Source organism: Vigna radiata, chromosome 11 (genome assembly GCF_000741045.1).
Source record: "Vigna radiata var. radiata cultivar VC1973A chromosome 11, Vradiata_ver6, whole genome shotgun sequence".
NCBI lineage: Eukaryota > Viridiplantae > Streptophyta > Magnoliopsida > Fabales > Fabaceae > Vigna > Vigna radiata.
The window spans coordinates 7,717,913-7,734,963 of NC_028361.1; the positions used below are offsets into that span (position 1 = coordinate 7,717,913).

General features: G+C 33.0%; 2 protein-coding genes across 3 annotated transcripts; both read left to right on the top strand.

The window, feature by feature from the left end:
• Window positions 1–8,952: 8,952 nt before the first annotated feature.
• Window positions 8,953–13,621, top strand: LOC106777744 (protein root UVB sensitive 1, chloroplastic). The gene is made up of 6 exons (XM_014665478.2): window positions 8,953–10,049; window positions 10,611–10,667; window positions 10,850–11,048; window positions 11,592–11,707; window positions 12,227–12,403; window positions 12,893–13,621. The coding sequence occupies exons 1-6, from the start codon at window positions 9,096–9,098 to the stop codon at window positions 13,181–13,183; spliced, it is 1,794 nt and encodes a 597-aa protein (XP_014520964.1). The 5' UTR covers window positions 8,953–9,095; the 3' UTR covers window positions 13,184–13,621.
• A 174-nt stretch (window positions 13,622–13,795) lies between these two features.
• LOC106777745 (jmjC domain-containing protein 7) lies at window positions 13,796–16,616 on the top strand. Of its 2 annotated transcripts, none has more exons than XR_002666049.1 (4): window positions 13,796–14,629; window positions 15,105–15,280; window positions 15,777–15,954; window positions 16,032–16,085. XR_002666049.1 is itself a non-coding variant. In XM_014665480.2 (4 exons), exons 1-4 carry the CDS (start codon window positions 13,976–13,978, stop codon window positions 16,166–16,168), a joined length of 1,038 nt encoding a protein of 345 aa, XP_014520966.1. In that variant the 5' UTR covers window positions 13,796–13,975; the 3' UTR covers window positions 16,169–16,616. The 2 variants fall into 2 exon arrangements, 1 of the variants encoding a protein (XP_014520966.1); XM_014665480.2 differs by having other exon boundaries at window positions 15,884–15,954; window positions 16,032–16,616.
• The last annotated feature ends 435 nt before the right edge of the window (window positions 16,617–17,051 follow it).

The window sequence follows — 17,051 nt, forward strand, 5'->3', positions numbered from 1 at the left end:
ATTATGATTAGATGAGTTTAAAAAAAAAAAATATATATATATATATATATATATATATATATATATATATATATATTAATTACACGAATACTATACGCATATAAAAAACACTACATAAAATTAACTTATATTCAAAGTATTAAACTTTTTCCTATACTGCTTTAATATTTATAAAAATATATTTTACTTTTATTTCTGATATATTTTTACTGATAATTCAAAATAGTTTACACTGTAATATAAAATAAATTTCAATATAATGCTTTTGTCTTAAACAATTTATTTTTATTTTTTATTTTAATTTGTAACAAATAATCTTATTATTGAGTACTTTTCATATTTTTAGTATTACATAGAAATTGACACAAAGTTTTAAATAATTATATTTTTAATTGAATAAATTAAAATATTGTACTTAATAGTTCATTTCAAATGTTTAAATTAGATATTTGTAATAACAAAATCATACTTTTTGATATTATAAATTTTGTTTTATATTCTTTAAATTCACTTTCTACTATTTTTAACTTCAAAATGTAAAGTTTAATTGAGACTGTAGTAAGATTGAAAGAAAAAGTAAAAATTAATAAATTATTTGTTTTAAAATATATCACCAATGTATTTATATTAGACGAGATTGACCATATATTGAATAAATAAGTTTAACAATACACATTAAACGAGTAATTAATCTATTTATTATAAACAAGTCTTTTCATACACAAATTAAACAAGTATATTAATAAATATTTGGCAAATCTTTTCATTTACTGTTTAGATGAATCTTGCAATATACATCCCATTTTGTTCACACATTAATTAAATGAATAAAACAAAAAATTACACAAGTCTAATGATATATATCAGTGGAATCTATAGATATATTGATTACATGAGTGTAAAAACATTTTAGATAGGTCATTTGGTACATTGATTAAATGTGTTTAAGAATACACATTAGATGAATATGTTTGTAAAATGAGTTTTGTAATACCTATTAGACGAGTTTTTCCATACACTAATTACATGGTCCAACAATAAGTTAGATGAGTTTATTCATACATACATTAGATTAATTTATTATTACACATCAATTGACTCTATCCATTATATGATAAGAAGAGTCTTGCAATATACATCATGTAAATTAACCTATATACTAATTAGATGAATCTAACCATACACATTAGATAAATATAGCCATATATTCATTAAACAAGTTTAACAACACATATTGAACAAATCTCTCATTAATTAGACGAGTCTAACAATTTGTATTATATTTATCTATTCATATACAAATTTATATTTTTAACGAGTCAAATTTACAAATTTCAACGTATCATTTCTACTTTTAAGAAATCAATTATATTTTTGCAATATTTAATTTTTTATATTTTTACGAAGTCTAGTGTCTATATTTTTATAAACATATTAACTTTTAAATCTATAAGTTATTTTTAAAAGATAATTTTATTCAAAACTTAATTATAAACTTAAAAATATTTATTATTATTTGCATAATTTCTAATTATCTCTTAATAAATATATAAACCAACACCAATTCATGAGTAAACACAAGTTTAAAACTAGTTTATATATTATAAATTTATTTTATTTCTAATTAACATAATATTTTCATCAACTCCCTCCTAAAAATGAAAATCAAGAACAATATAATAACAAAAGTCAAAATAAATTTAAATATCTTAATAAAAAATAAAATTATAAATGACTTGCATACCATATTAAGTTTTAATACCATGTTAAAACAGTAAAATACAAAATTTAAGTCAAACTTAATTTCAATAAAAGTTATGTTAGATTTATTCTTTCCCGTTATATTTTAAAATTAATCTTATTTTTAACATATTAAAGTAATATGATTTAGAAAATTCTAAAAAATTATAATAATAAAAGTCGACACGTTATTTAATTACTTTCGATAAAAGTTTGTACCGTAATGTATTTTATCAAATAGAAAATTATTTAATTTAACAAGTGGTAAATCTGGGTAATTAAAAGAAAATAATCGTATAATATATATATTATCAAGTCACATAGTAAAAGAAGGTAACTTTTTACACACACATAATATATGTCTATATGTGTGGGAGAAAGATCAGATCCCATCAACATAGCTTTCATTAAATGTTATTGAACATAAAACATATTTCTTTTAAAATTATTATTAAATTGAAAAGTTTATTTTTCATAAATTTTATGTTATTCTAAAAAAAGTTTATAATATAAATCAAAGTTGACACATTGCACATTTAAAAAAAAATGTATTAAATTATCTGTCCACTTTAATATTTTTGTTTAATAATCTTTGACACGGATACTTAGTATGGAATTATAGTCCAACAACTGAATCAACGGTATTAACTTTTTATATTATAATATTCGACAAAGGTTTATACCGATATAATAATCTCTTTTGATAACCCCAATTTAATAGGTATGTATTAAAAATCTGTTTTTTAGCATACACTAATAGTATAAATATTAGTGTATATTATTTAATTATAAATTATTATTACTACGATTTTTATAAGTATAACCTTTCTGTTAATTTTTAAAGTTAATCAATGAAGGGTTGATTGATCAAAACTATTTAATAAGATTCAAAAGTAAATTAGTAAATGGTGAATATCTTTATGGTAAATGATACTTAGACATTTTTTTTTACAATATTTGAACACTATTTACGTGTCATTATATGATTGGTCTAAAATTACTTCACAATTAATAATAATAATCATAAATACCATCATGGATCAATAACAGAATATTAAGTAAATAATATTTAAATGTTGTCAAAAAAATATTGTCTAAGTATCATTATCCTATCTTTAATATACATTAAAACTACGTAGTTCTTATAATTAGAAAGTAATTTACTGGATCTAGCTTCTGTGGTATGTTTTAAAGTTACAATTTTAAATGTTTCTGACAATCACACACCAACTTGTTAGAAAATCTAACTTTTTCTTAACAATGTCAAGCTGTATCCAAATCTCTGCATTACAATAATAATAAATGACAGAACCATACACATTCACATTTATTATGTAGCAAACAAAAAAGAAAACAAATATATGAAAACACAAGAAACAAAAATGGACTCATTCAGAGTTGGAGAATGCAAATCATGCACTAATAAACATATTAACAAGTGATTACATAGAAGTGAAACCTTAAAGTATTAGCAGCATATCCATGAAAAAAAAAAAACATGTAAGATGAGTATGCCGGCTAGGGCCTGTATAAAGTAGGAAAAACAAGAGTTTCTAGATACTGGAAGAAGATGATAAGAAATGAATGAGTTCAATTAATATGCAGTTATAACATTCACGAGACTGTTCACTCAATGAATATTTGACACCCAATTTCAGCTACATTTTGGACCTGCAAACAGTTAAGCTTTTTTGTTTTCATTGCAGAAATCGAAATATTGACAAGTTACTGAAATCTTTAGCAGTTACCCTACACCCAACAACCAACAGTGCAAGCTAGGGTTGTCTTTGTCTCTCTGCAATAAAGATAAACATGAGAAAGTTGAGAGCAATGATCCTTTACAGGGTAATGGAGTGGTCCAAATTGCTGTAACACACATCAAACAAACTAATATTGATCGAAATCAACGAAAGTTGTTGGTAAAAGCAAACTTTTGGCAACTAACTAGAAGAAAAATATATGTTGGAAATGATTAAAAATTCCTTTGATACCATGTGAGGATAATTAGTTGAAGTTTACAATGATTGTCAACAAAGAATGAATCATGCAGGAATAATCTCAATACATTAATTCTTAGAGGAAAAGATGTTGTTTACTCATGATTTTTAGCATTCCATGTCTGATTTGCTCTATATACTTTGCCAATTTGGTTTTGATTTGAATCGTGTTTTGGGTAAGGTTGCTTTTGGCAAAGATTGTTATACTCCTTTTATATAAATGTTTTTCTTAATTATATTTTAATTTTATAAAGAATAATAATATTTAGACAACATTTTTTTGACAACATTTGAACATTATTTACGTGTTATTTTGTGATTGGTCCATGGTGGTATTTATGATTATTATTATTAATTGTGAAGTAATTTTAGACCAATCACATACACCTAGATGATGTTCAAATGTTATAAAAAAAAATATTGTCTAAATATCATTAACTTCTTATAAAATCGACTTCTGAATGTTTCTTACAATAACTCCACCTCCAGTTGGGCTTGACAGATTCGTGCGAATTTTTTTGCCAGTATTATCATTTTACTGACACATCAAGTATGTAGGTTATTTCGAAACTAAACTGGTTGGTATGTTTTTCGGAATGTAAGGTGGACCGATAATAAGGAGATCGTCTAGAGTTTAAAAATTGTTTGGAAATTAAAGTTTTGTTTATTAATAAAAGTTGTTTTTGTGACATCCCAATAATATTTGCGTCATGCATATAAATTAAAGACGTCATCAAATATGATAATGGAAAACAGTCAAGAATAATTAAGAAGTTTAGTTTAGGATTACAGTCATCCACATGCGGAAAAATTAAAAACGTGGAAATACTAAAGTTTCTCAAAATACAGGAGCTAAAAAAAAAATATCTGAATAACATTAGGAGCTATGGAATTCCTAGGGGAACTAAGCAGCTGCATCTTCATTCTCCTCCTGAGCGTTCTCCACAAAGACCTCATTCTCCTCTGCTCACATCCAAAAATGGATGATCATCGCAACAGGAACACATACAACATACACAGACACAAGCAATGCAAGGGTGAGCTAATTATATAACATCATACAACTCAATTTAAGCGTGTAACATACAAGAGACAACTTCACATCAAACAGTTTAAGAAACACAACCTACGCATGTTAATTTCTAGACTTGACTCGTCCGGACTTTAAAATGATAGTCGGGCTATGGCTAGTCTTGCACCCGTGGTGACTTATGAAACTTGGGTTCCCCACCCTGCCACACTACGAGGTTAGTCCGTTCCGGGCCTTGAGGCATACTGGGAGCTCCCAAGACTAAGGACCTCCTGCTACTTCTCACCACATGGTTCAACCTCTCTAAGTGAGCATGATTGACCATTGAAGCGTCAGAATGTCCCAAGGCTGAGCCCCTACTTTCATTTTAAAACACTAGAGATCTCACCAAGAGATCTTGAACATATGGGCACGGGTTACCTAACTTGGATCACAACTTGGCACTTTGAACTCGTGCATTTTCCACCACCATACACATTATAGCTTCATACCATATTACCAAAATACAAGCAGTAAAGAACACTTCATAATTCATACAAAACCATACATGAATCATACATCAGAGTACAATAAACAATCCAACAATACATCACCATTCAATTAAAACCTAAGCAATGAAAGTAACTAGGGCGATCTAAACCTTGAAACCAGAGAGGTCCACAACATAGTGGTGAACATTTCCACAACCTGTGGATTTACTTCTGGAACAGTGGATTTGAAAACAGAGAAGTCCACAAGCAGATTGTGGATTTTTCCATGGGTCGTGAAATTGTGCAGAGCAGAAACTAACCTCTAAAATCTCAACTTGGACAATTTCGTTTTAGACTTTTTATTGAATTTCTGACACTTCTAATTCTTGTTTCATGCCTAATAAAATATGTCTAAATGATCCTAACCCTCCATACTACAAATCTAAAGTGATTAAGACTTAAATTTAACTCCAAAACACCAAACTCCTCAACTTAGAAACCCAAAATCAAATCTACCACTTTGCACCTGCTTTTGACTAGTTTGATGACTCTAACAAGTCACAAATAACATGCTTAGATTGTCCCAAATGAATACAAGAGCCCTTGACCCCAATTTCTCAAATTCACTACCCCATTTCCTCTCACATGACCTAGAACCTTACCTAAACACTTGGCTTTCTATCAGATTAACAATACAATAGAATTTTTCCACCTCAACCACTTCCAACATGTCCAATCAAAGCAATTAAACACATCTGCATTCAGTCCATGGCATCCCAACACAGTTTCACAGATTCACAATTTCAACAGTTCAAATTACATCAATTCACAGCTGACATACAAAAACATACTTAACTCAACATGCATAATTTTCAGTTCATAGTTCACATATTCATAATTGCACTAAAATAGCTTCATACACACATAGATCCCAAGCAAAATCCCCAAATTCTTGCAACCCCAAATTCCCAAAATCAGAAAGAAATGAAAAACCTAAGCTCCCTTTACTTGGAAACAAGCAACAACAAGCTCACTCAACGCTTCTAAAGTGCTCCTAGCAATTAGGGCACCGAGAGACCTACAAATCACCAATTAAGTGGTAGACTTTAGCTTTTTAAGTTGAAATAACGAAGAATGGAAGACAAGATCACATAGAGCTCATGGAATCAGAAAATGGTGCGACTTAGGTCAAAAACAGTGATAAGAAAGGGGGAAAATTACTTACTCGATGAAACAGTGAGATGGTGGGTTCAAACGGAAGCCCTCGATGCCAGGAACAATTTGAAGGCACCAAATAAAATTTTGGACGGTTCAAACTTCTGAAAATGTGAAGAGAAGGTGGAGTAGAGTTAGAGAGAAGGCAGAGAATGTTTTTAGGGCAAGGAATTCTAGTGAGAGAGAGGAAATGCTGAAAATGAAATCTGAAATGGGAAAGGAACCCCTCCAAAGACCAAGTACTCCAACTCTAATGGGCCTGCTGCCTCCTACTAGGACCCAATGGCTCTTTTAATTTCCTGAGGCCTTACAGTTTTGAAATTCAAGTTTATAAATTTTAGAATAATTTTTTTTATTAATAATAATTTAATTATGATCTAATTATGAATAATTATATTTTTCAAATTAATCAATATTAAAATTAATTGTATTAACTAATGATTTAGACTTAATTTGCCTATTCACTAAGAGAAAAATGACAAACATGAATCAGTGAGCAAGGATTGATTGCCCTATACCGTCACACACAATTATCTATATAAATAATTAATTTCTCAAGTAATTTTTAAGGATGATTTTTTAAAAAGTAAAATGTAATTAATTATTAAATGCATAATCAATTTATCTTACCACTTTTGGTTGATTGTTTATCTTTTCATAACTTTTGAAGAAGAAAAATGTGAGATTTTCACTTTTTATTTGTTTACTTTTAATTTTTTTATTTTCATTCTACCAATCACTCAAAATTTTCGAAATTGTTGTGTTTTTTCCTTCTCTTTTCCACCCTTTCAATCAATTCGTTGATGTGTCATTAGGACACCAACCAAACAATTAAATAAAGGTTTCGACTTTTTGCACCTAAGGTTTTTTTTTGTCAACCACCATTAATTTCAGATGGGGTTTTTTCAACATATATAGAGTACATTTAGTAATTTTTGTTAAAAAAGTGAGGCTCTTTCTTTGTACACCTCATGTTTTTCTTTTTATACTTCCATAACATGCAATGGAGAAAGGAAAATGAAATAATTTTTGGTTTCCATACTGAAATCGAAGAGGATAGTCCAAGCCCAATGCCTACAAGGAGATGGACATGGATGTTACCATGTACTTGAAAAAAAAAAGGAACTATAAGTATTTACACCATATAATTCAAATAAATTCTTAAAGGATTTTTAAATAAAATAATTATTTAAATAAAATGAATTAGTGTTACATTTAAGCAGTAATTATTTCAATGTATGTTATTGTTAATTAACATGTGAATGGTCATATAGGTGAAGAAGTTAAGACTTATTAGAAAATTTTTATATTTTGACTATTCAAATTGTGTTTAGGCTAAATATCATTTAAGCTATGTGATGTCACTTATGAGATACTTAAGTAACATATGTGAATTGTATTAATCATCTAATTGATTACTTAAATAACACTTGTATCATTTTTTAATTTTGGAACATACATATTGAAACGATGTTGATGTGAATTTTGAGGCATGTGTGCATGCGTGTTTTATCTTAAGCAAGTGACAAATTCAATCAAATAACAATTTAATGAGTTTTAACAATGTTGTTTTCTTTAAAATAATGTGCTTTTATACATGTTTTGATTGTATAACTATAAACTTAGATTAATACTCTACGTGTGTGAGAAACCTATAGGATGAAATTATGTATTTAATGATAATGATAAATATAAAATTCAAGTTAATAGAAGAGTCTCAACCTCATATTATTTAATTATATAAAAAAAACTTTTAATAATAATAACTTTAAAAAAAATCACATTTATAAATTTAGTAATAAATAAGTTACTTAGTACCAAAGTTCAAAAACTAATACACGAAGTGTCGCCTGTAATAAAATTTCTTACTCACAAATTAAACTTTCTTAATCGACACACTATATTTAATTATGATAGGATGGTGGCAAAATATAAGTTTATCAACATTCATATACATTACGAAAATATACGATCTTATTTTACATATCAAATATTTCTATTTATTTTAATGCACACTACATATTTTTTACAACGAGTTATTACAATAATCGTACTTGCTATGATATAAAATATTTCTCAGGCAACGTTATAAATAAATAAATAAAATTCAAGAGTATGAAAACAATATTCTATTCTAAAAGTTTATTTTATATTTTATGTATGCTTTTAGTATTCCCTGCGGTTATTCGTAATTGGCAGTATTTAATTGCGAGGAGAGTTACATAAAATATTTTTTAAAATAGTTTCATCTATTTATTTCAATTTTCTAAATCATAAAAACTGGAACATTAAGATTTAATTAAACCTTGTATGCATTTTTTTAACAGTCTTTTCATAAAAATCACCTTCTTCATAAAATATTTTTTGTCACCGTAAATAAAATATAAATCAGAATACATTTATAAAACACTTCTTTTAAATCTTCTACAAAAATTATTAATTTATTTTACATCTATAATTTTTCAATTAAAGTTGTTTAGTTTAAAACACGATCGCGAACAGTGTGAAGAAAACAAAGATAGTAGTGGCGGCATGAACAATGAGCATAACCGGTCACATTGACTGAATATTATTACCCTAAATGCGATGTCAAAGTTTTGACCTTTCTTCCTCTCCTATTCTCGTGCCGGCGGAACCACTGAAATGGGCTGCGCCTGCACGCCCTTATCCGCCTCTCTCTTCACTTCTCTTCCACTTCGCCACCGTCTTCCACCGTCGCCTCCACATTTCGCCTACGCCGTCCCCTTTCGTCCTAAACAACAAACTCCTTCTCATACCTCTCGCCTTTCGGCCCTTCCTCTGTTATTCCAAGGCAGCGGAAACAACAACAGTAATAACAACAATAATAACAATGGCAACGGTGGTAGCTGGGGTAACCCCTTTGATTCCAACGATTCAGATTCAAATTCAAATTCTCATCGCATCCTTTTCCTTTCCCTGCTATGCTCTTCCTCCGTATGTTTCTTCTGCCACCTCCTCCAGGTTAAACTTGCAAACGCCAAAACCTGGTCTTCCTCTACCGACAACGAGCTTTCGTCTGAACCCGTTTGGGAAGTCAGAGGTGGCAAGTGGACCAGGCTTGTCCCTGACCCCACCAAAGATGTCTTTGTCTCCGCAAACCCGGGGTTGTTGGCGGAGTTACAATCCCTCAAGCCTTCACAATTTGCATCCTTTGTGTGGCTCAAGTGCAGGGACATCTTCACGCGATTAATGCTTCCAGAGGGTTTTCCCGAGAGTGTGACGAGTGATTACTTGGAGTATTCTCTTTGGAGAGCAGTTCAGGGTGTAGCTTGCCAGGTTAGTGGAGTGCTGGCAACGCAATCGTTGCTTTATGCTGTTGGACTGGGAAAAGGGGCTATTCCAACTGCTGCTGCCATCAATTGGGTGCTCAAGGATGGAATTGGGTACCTCAGTAAGATCATGTTGTCAAACTTTGGTCGCCATTTTGATGTTAACCCCAAAGGGTGGAGATTGTTTGCTGACCTTCTTGAAAATGCTGCCTTTGGTTTGGAGATGTGTACTCCCGCTTTCCCTCAGTTTTTTGTGCTCATTGGTGCTGTGGCTGGGGCCTCTCGCTCTGCTGCTTCACTGATTCAGGTTATGCCAGTTTTTAGTGTATGAATGTTTTGCTATGTCTTTCAAGTCTTTTTGTTTAACACGGAAGATAATGTTTTGGCCGTTCTGGTTTAAGTAAGAGTGATGCACATTGAAATGAAGTGTTTAAGTACTGTAATGATAATGATCTGCACAAAGTTTTTACCTTTTGATTTTTGTTTCCAATTGTGTGAATGATTCAGCATAGTTATTAGGATTATGATTTGCAAACCGAAACTTGCAATTTGAAATAATTTTGATTTGGCCAACCAGAAATTTTTATCATTTGATATGAGCAACTTTTTGTCTAGATAGTGTTGGTCAAGCCACCTGTGTCTTGTGTAGTAGTAGTAATCTGTACTTTACATGATTATTCAATTTCAATTGTGCTGGTGTATCAGTAAAATGGTTAAACGAATACAATGCATGTTGAAACTAAGTGTTTAAGTATAGCAATGATATGTATGCATAAAGTGATTAATTTTTTTGTTCTAGCCTTACCGAGTTGGTCGTTTGTTGTATGATAACTACCATTGGAGGTTTGTACTGATTTTGTCTTCACAGGCCTCTACCAGGAGCTGTTTCTTTGCTGGTTTTGCTGCTCAAAGGAATTTTGCAGAGGTGAAAACTTGATCATTTCTTCTTTATTGACTAGGAGTGTTAAGTTATTGACGCAACACCATGGTCATTTCATTTTCTTAGTTTGGTATCCAACTAATGCTACAAGTGACATGATTCATGAGTATTCATTTGACATATGTGTTTTTACCTATATTCTTCTGAAAATGACGGTGGATTTGCAGGTAATTGCTAAAGGGGAAGTGCAAGGAATGGCAAGCAGGTTTATTGGTATTGGGCTTGGTATAGGATTGGGTAACTGCATAGGCTCCTCCACACCCCTTGTTCTTGCTTCATTTTGTGTCTTGACTTGGATACACATGTACTGCAATCTGAAGTCATACCAATCCATTCAATTACGGACTTTAAATCCTTATCGTGCAAGTAATTTCTTCTCCCTAGCTTACGCCTGCTTAAACACAATCATGTGAGAGCTGTCTTACTGTTTCTCTTTCAGACATAATTGGTTTACTTTATACTGTCCATGAAATATGTTGATATGTAAATATCAATAACACAGGAATGTTGGTCAGGTATTGTTAGTTCATAGCTGTCTATAAGTAAGGAAGATTCTTGTATTCTAGACGGGTGAATCTGGATTGAATGTTTATGACAGAAGTGGGTGCACATATTGTTTGACCTTTCTCTGTTCTCTCCTCCTTCCCTTAAACCACCCATTCTGTTTTGTTCTCTCTTCCCCTCATCTCTCTCTGTCTTTCTGTTTCTTTCATCTCTTCCGACTAAATTCTATATCATATGGAATATTCTGAAATGTTTTCCCTGTGGGGATTTAATTTTGTTATAACATTGGAAGTTTTCTTTGGTTGCAATATTTTTTCGAGGGCTTGGAAATCTGGAAATGCTACTAGGGACTGATTTTTCGTTAAAAGGTCAAAGCTTTATGTGTTTCGTTGATTATTTTGGCAGGTTTGGTTTTCAGTGAATATCTACTCAGTGGCCAGGCACCTCCAGTTAAAGATGTAAATGACGAGGAGCCACTATTTCCAGCAGTATCCATATTAAATGCAACTTTTGCAAACAAGGTGAGTTAATATTGCGTGTGTTAAAGTTGTGAAATTTAAACCTCTGAAATGAAAGCTCGTGTCTTCCAGGTCCAAAAGTTTCTGCTTGCTATTTTTCTAGTAATGGCTTGTGTAATTTTAAGGTTCTTTCTGTCTTCTTCTAATAGCCCTTATCATTTCTCAGTTCAGGCTGGGGAGTATCAGGTCATATGTCCGTGTGTCCCTTGTTCTGATGATAATTTGTTCGAATACTTACATTTTGCATTTTATTATAGTTTTAATAGGGTGGTTGTTCTTATGCCACCTGTAAGTTCACTAATTTTCTCAATGCTAGTTGAGTATAGGAATTAGAAACATAGAACATGTAAGAGTGACCAATAAAAGGTACTGTTATTTACAATAACATTACAGCATATATACTCTTCCAACATCAATTTGATTAGGCTGCCCTATAGGATGGACGAGTATCAGAAATGATTGGTATTATGTTTAGCATAAAATAATTTTTTAAATATTTTGGCTTGTTTACTTCTGTAATAGGTACAATCAATTGCTTTATCATCTGAAGCAAAAGACGCAGCTGCAGAAATTGAACGTCGTCTGCAGCTTGGATCGAAGCTCAGTGAAATTGTCAACGGCAAGGAAGATGTGCTTGCCCTCTTCGGGCTTTATAAAAATGAAGGGTACATCTTGTCTGAGCACATGGGAAAATTCTGTGTAAGTTGGCAACGAAGAGACTTTTTGAAAAATAAGAAACAAATGAGTCCAAGACTTTAGAACTAAAAGGCCACGTTAACTTTTCTTGTCAGTTACCGTTGTTACAAAATGTTTACAGCTGTTATCCTTGTTTTTGGTTCCATCTATTTTTGGAGTTTTTTTTATTAATAAACTTATGTAGTGGGGAGCTCCAAATGTAATGAGATATCTGTAATACACACTGAAACAGCAGAAGGCTACCAATTCATTTTTTATCTTGTAGCTTTTCTATTCCGTTCTGAGCTGGTCTGTTCTTTTCCTGTCTATAAAAATCTAAAGCTATTTCCTGAAAATGTCGTGGTTTATTTGTCAAATGGTTTTCCCCTTGAGGTGTTATTAGCACATTGGTACATCAAGTGTAGTCTTTTCTGAATTTGAAAGGCTACTTTATATTTTATTTTTTCCCGTTGTGTATCATCATGGGTCTAATAATGTGTGTTTCTGGTTCAGGTTGTACTGAAAGAAAACTGTTCACAGCAAGACATGCTGAAGGCACTGTTCCAGGTCAATTACCTTTATTGGTTAGAAAAGAACGCAGGAATTGGAGGAAAAGGAACCCTGAATGATTCTAAACCCGGTGGGAGGCTGCATATATCTCTGGATTACGCAGAAAGGGAATTCAACCATGTTAAAAATGATGGAGAATCGGTAGGTTGGGTCACAGACGGGCTAATTGCAAGGCCATTGCCAAATAGGATTCGCATTGGTGACACAGCATCCTCAAACTCGGTGAGTAGCTGACATGGCCAAAGACTGATGGTTTTCATTCCTGACCACTTGCATAGCTGCTTGGGGAAGCTAGTTGGACTCAACATGTCTTGAAGATCATGGAGTGGTTGGTTATTGACCATCGTTGTTTGAGCAGTGCATCCCACGCTGCAATGCTTGCAACAGAGTGAATGGCGCCAAGATAGGCCACAACTAGTTGAAGCCATATGGTGACATGGTGTGGCAAAACACCCACTTTGCCTATTCTCATTGTCAGGAAATGGACTGACCCGGAAACATTCACTTGGCTGAGAAACAACACAGCTTTTACTTTTGAGATTGCACCCCATGGATAGATTAAGTTGTGCATTTAAACAGTCGAGTTTTTTTTTTTCTTGTATCGCAACCAAACCTGTATAATATATGCTACAGTTCAGCAAAATCTCATACAAATGCATTACGTTTCACATATTTTATGTATCTAAACAGTTATTGTCCTTGTCACAAATGCTGTCAAGCCATTGCCTTTATGTTTTACCTAAAAAGCAAAAGACGATCTAACCATTTACTGAATTGTAAAAACAAACTGTAGTCTCGTACTAAAAGAGCGCAGAGATCTTTTGAATGAAAAATGTTATAGAATCAATGGCCCTGTTTTATACTGGTTGTTTAACTTTTCCAGAACGTAGGGAAACGAATCATAAATTTCATATGTCGACCAAAAACTATGTACCTGCTTCCATTTTCGTTTCACGTTATCATAAACCCCACATTACGTATAAAACGCTCTAGAACCTTGTTCCTGAGAAAGTGATAGTTAGAAAGATGAAGGAGATAGAGGAACTGTGGAGGGAAGTGAGGGATTTGAGCTTGGGAAACAGTGGAAGAGTAGAGAGACTAGAGTTTCCACCTAACCCAGTTGAGTTCCTGAGAGACTTCATCACCCCAAACAAACCATGCATAATCTCCAACGCCATCTCTCACTGGCCCGCACTCTCTTCCTGGCCCAACCACTCCTACCTCTCCCAAACCCTCTCCGCCGCCACCATCTCCCTCCACCTCACCCCCACCGGCGCCGCCGACGCCCTCTCCCCTCTCCACTCCTCCCTCTGCTTCGCCTCCGCGCACGTGCAGCACGTGCCCTTCCCCGAAGCCCTTAGCCTCATCTCCAATTCCGAACCCCACAAGCTTGTGGCTTACGCGCAGCAACAAAACGATTGCTTTCGCTCTGAGTATTCGTCTCTCGCCGCTGACTGTGACCCCCACCTCGGTTGGGCCACCGAAGCTATTGGCTCTGAGCCCGAAGCTGTGAATCTTTGGATTGGTAACCAACATTCCCAAACCTCGTTCCACAAGGATCATTACGAGAATCTCTACGCTGTTGTCACTGGGGAGAAGCACTTCATCTTGCTGCCACCCACTGATGTTCATCGCTTGTACATTCAACAGTACCCTGCTGCCACTTACACATATTCTTCGGTATTTTCATCCCATCGTTTTTTATTCAAGAAAATAAGTACTTTTCTTTTCTTTTCTTTTCATTCCATAGGTTGGTACCATCATTTATATGTGAAGTTCCCGACAAGTAACTATGCTGAGGCTATCAACGTATAAATTTTATACTGGAATGAAATTCCCTGTATAGTGATGAAAGAAAGGTACACCATATATAGTGCTATAACATGTGGATAAGAAGGAATAAAAGAAAACAGAAAATAGTACAAGAGCATAACCACAATGCAGCTCATCATACTCTAGAAGAATTCTAACTATATTTTGAAATGCAAAATAGAGGTAGCAGGATGTGCATTGTGGCCCATTTCTGTTTCAGCAGAATGTTGTTTTTGGGATGAATTGGGCTCTTTGTCTGCTATTGTTGATGGGGTCTGGGGTTTACTATAAGAAGTGTCAGTTTTTGGAGTTGATCTCGTTTGGGTGTTGAGTTTGTTTGTAGGACACAGGAGAGTTCGATTTGGAGCTTGAGAGGCCAACAAGGTATGTGCCTTGGTGCAGTGTGGATCCTTATCCTTCTGAGGAGACCGTGGATGATGAGATGGCCAAATTTCCTCTGTACTTCAATGGCCCTCGGCCTTTTGAATGTACTGTGAAGGCCGGGGAGGTTCTCTATTTGTAAGATTCCCTTGCTCTTCCGTAGGATGTTCTTTATCATTTGTGCCAATCTTGTGATGCCATTCTCTTGTTAACCATTTTGTGATGCCATAACATGTTCGATTCGTGATTAAGCAACTTGATCTAGCTATATGTAAAGCTCATGAAACACGGGGTATTTTATTCACAAATTGTTGTGTGGAGCAGGAGATTTGTTATTCCCCTTCTGAGCATAACACAGCTTCTAAACTCTTCATTTTGAATTCTGAAGTAGAAAAAGTCATGAACTATGAGATAGTAAATTTGAACTTATGATTAGGTCACTAGGCATATGATGTTAGGTGAAGTTACATAACTAAGTTATGTTCCTAGTTCATGCAGTATAACTTTCAATTAATCCATCTCGTCTAATAATGTATACTTAATGGATGCAGTGATTGAGTCATTTTATAGTTTACTAGAATAATCCAACTCACTTAAGATCTTTACCACGCTTACTAATCACCATTAGTACCAGATTGTTAGCTCGAAAGAAGAATATTGGAAGTGGGAATTAACCCAGACTTTAGTTTGCCTATTGATTATCCTTTCTGCGGTATATGCTGAAGGAGCAAACTAATGCAGGCCTAGCATGTGGTTCCATCATGTTAGACAGAGTGCGGAGGATGGAGGATTGACAATTGCAGTTAATTATTGTAAGGACTCAACCTTCCCTTTTCAGTTCCTGGTCCAATTTTAATCAGAATTTTGATGCTACATATGTCTTGTGCAGGGTACGATATGCAGTTCGATATTAAGTATGCTTATTTCAACTTCTTACAATCTATTCAATTTCGATCTACTCCAAGTCCATTGCTAAAGGATAAATTGGCTGAGATAGATTCAGATCCTGACGAATATGAATCTTGATGAATTCTCATTTCTCAGCCAGCCATATTTAATGAATTGAATTCAAGTGAATGCTGAAGACCAAAAGTAAATGGTACTTCATCAAACTCCTTCAGGAAACAGTGTGAGAAAACATTATTTCTCAAACCGTGCAGCTACTTGTTCGACGGTGACATAACTTTGCCCAGTGCCAACACAATTTTGTCCTTCATTTCTAACACACGATGCCCATTTTCCCCATTACCATGTTCTTTTCAGCCTTATTGCTGGGCTTGTCTTGTTGAGCAAATTGTCCCAAGACAGGTTGTGTTGTGTCTAGTACCACAAACAACCCATTGTTTCATACATTTGTGTTCTGCAATATCCATAAACTGTTTAGCATTTGTTCTCAAGATAAATTATGGATGTTTCTGTTAGGAAAAAAATGTCTGTATTACTGAAGTGAGGAAATTATTATATTTTTGTTTCATTTTAGAAGACTATTTTTTAAGTGTGTGTTATATGAAATAGCTAAAATGTAGGATAAAAATGATTATGTATAATAAGGTTGAATATGTTTCTTTATCTATTAAATTCTTGAATTTTGCTTTTGGTTTCTCCAGATCATTTCCCTCATTTTCGTAATGTGTTCTGGTTTCTTGAATGGAATCCATTAAGTGTTGTCATGTTTAACAACGTGGACAATCTATTTGATGATAGCCATGTGACAGCATAATTATCTATGTCACAATCACGTGGAGTGCAAGATGCTTTTTTTCAATATATTTTTTTTCTTTGTTGAAAATTCTTAGAATTTTGTTTTAGCTCTTAAATTTTGCTAGTATCTAAGTGGTTTTTTCTACCAAATAACCACATATTCAAAATGGGTTACCTTTTTTTTTTTTTTTTTTTTTTTTTTTTTTTT

Excerpts from the sequence above, each read along its gene's own strand:
- LOC106777745 (XM_014665480.2), top strand. The coding sequence starts at position 13,976 with ATGAAGGAGATAGAGGAACTGTGGAGGGAAGTGAGGGATTTGAGCTTG. Across the intron at positions 14,630-15,104 it reads CCACTTACACATATTCTTCG|GACACAGGAGAGTTCGATTT; the intron begins GTATTTTCATCC and ends GTTTGTTTGTAG. Across the intron at positions 15,955-16,031 it reads GACAATTGCAGTTAATTATT|GGTACGATATGCAGTTCGAT; the intron begins GTAAGGACTCAA and ends TGTCTTGTGCAG.
- LOC106777744 (XM_014665478.2), top strand. The coding sequence starts at position 9,096 with ATGGGCTGCGCCTGCACGCCCTTATCCGCCTCTCTCTTCACTTCTCTT. Across the intron at positions 11,708-12,226 it reads ATGCAACTTTTGCAAACAAG|GTACAATCAATTGCTTTATC; the intron begins GTGAGTTAATAT and ends CTTCTGTAATAG. Across the intron at positions 12,404-12,892 it reads AGCACATGGGAAAATTCTGT|GTTGTACTGAAAGAAAACTG; the intron begins GTAAGTTGGCAA and ends TTTCTGGTTCAG.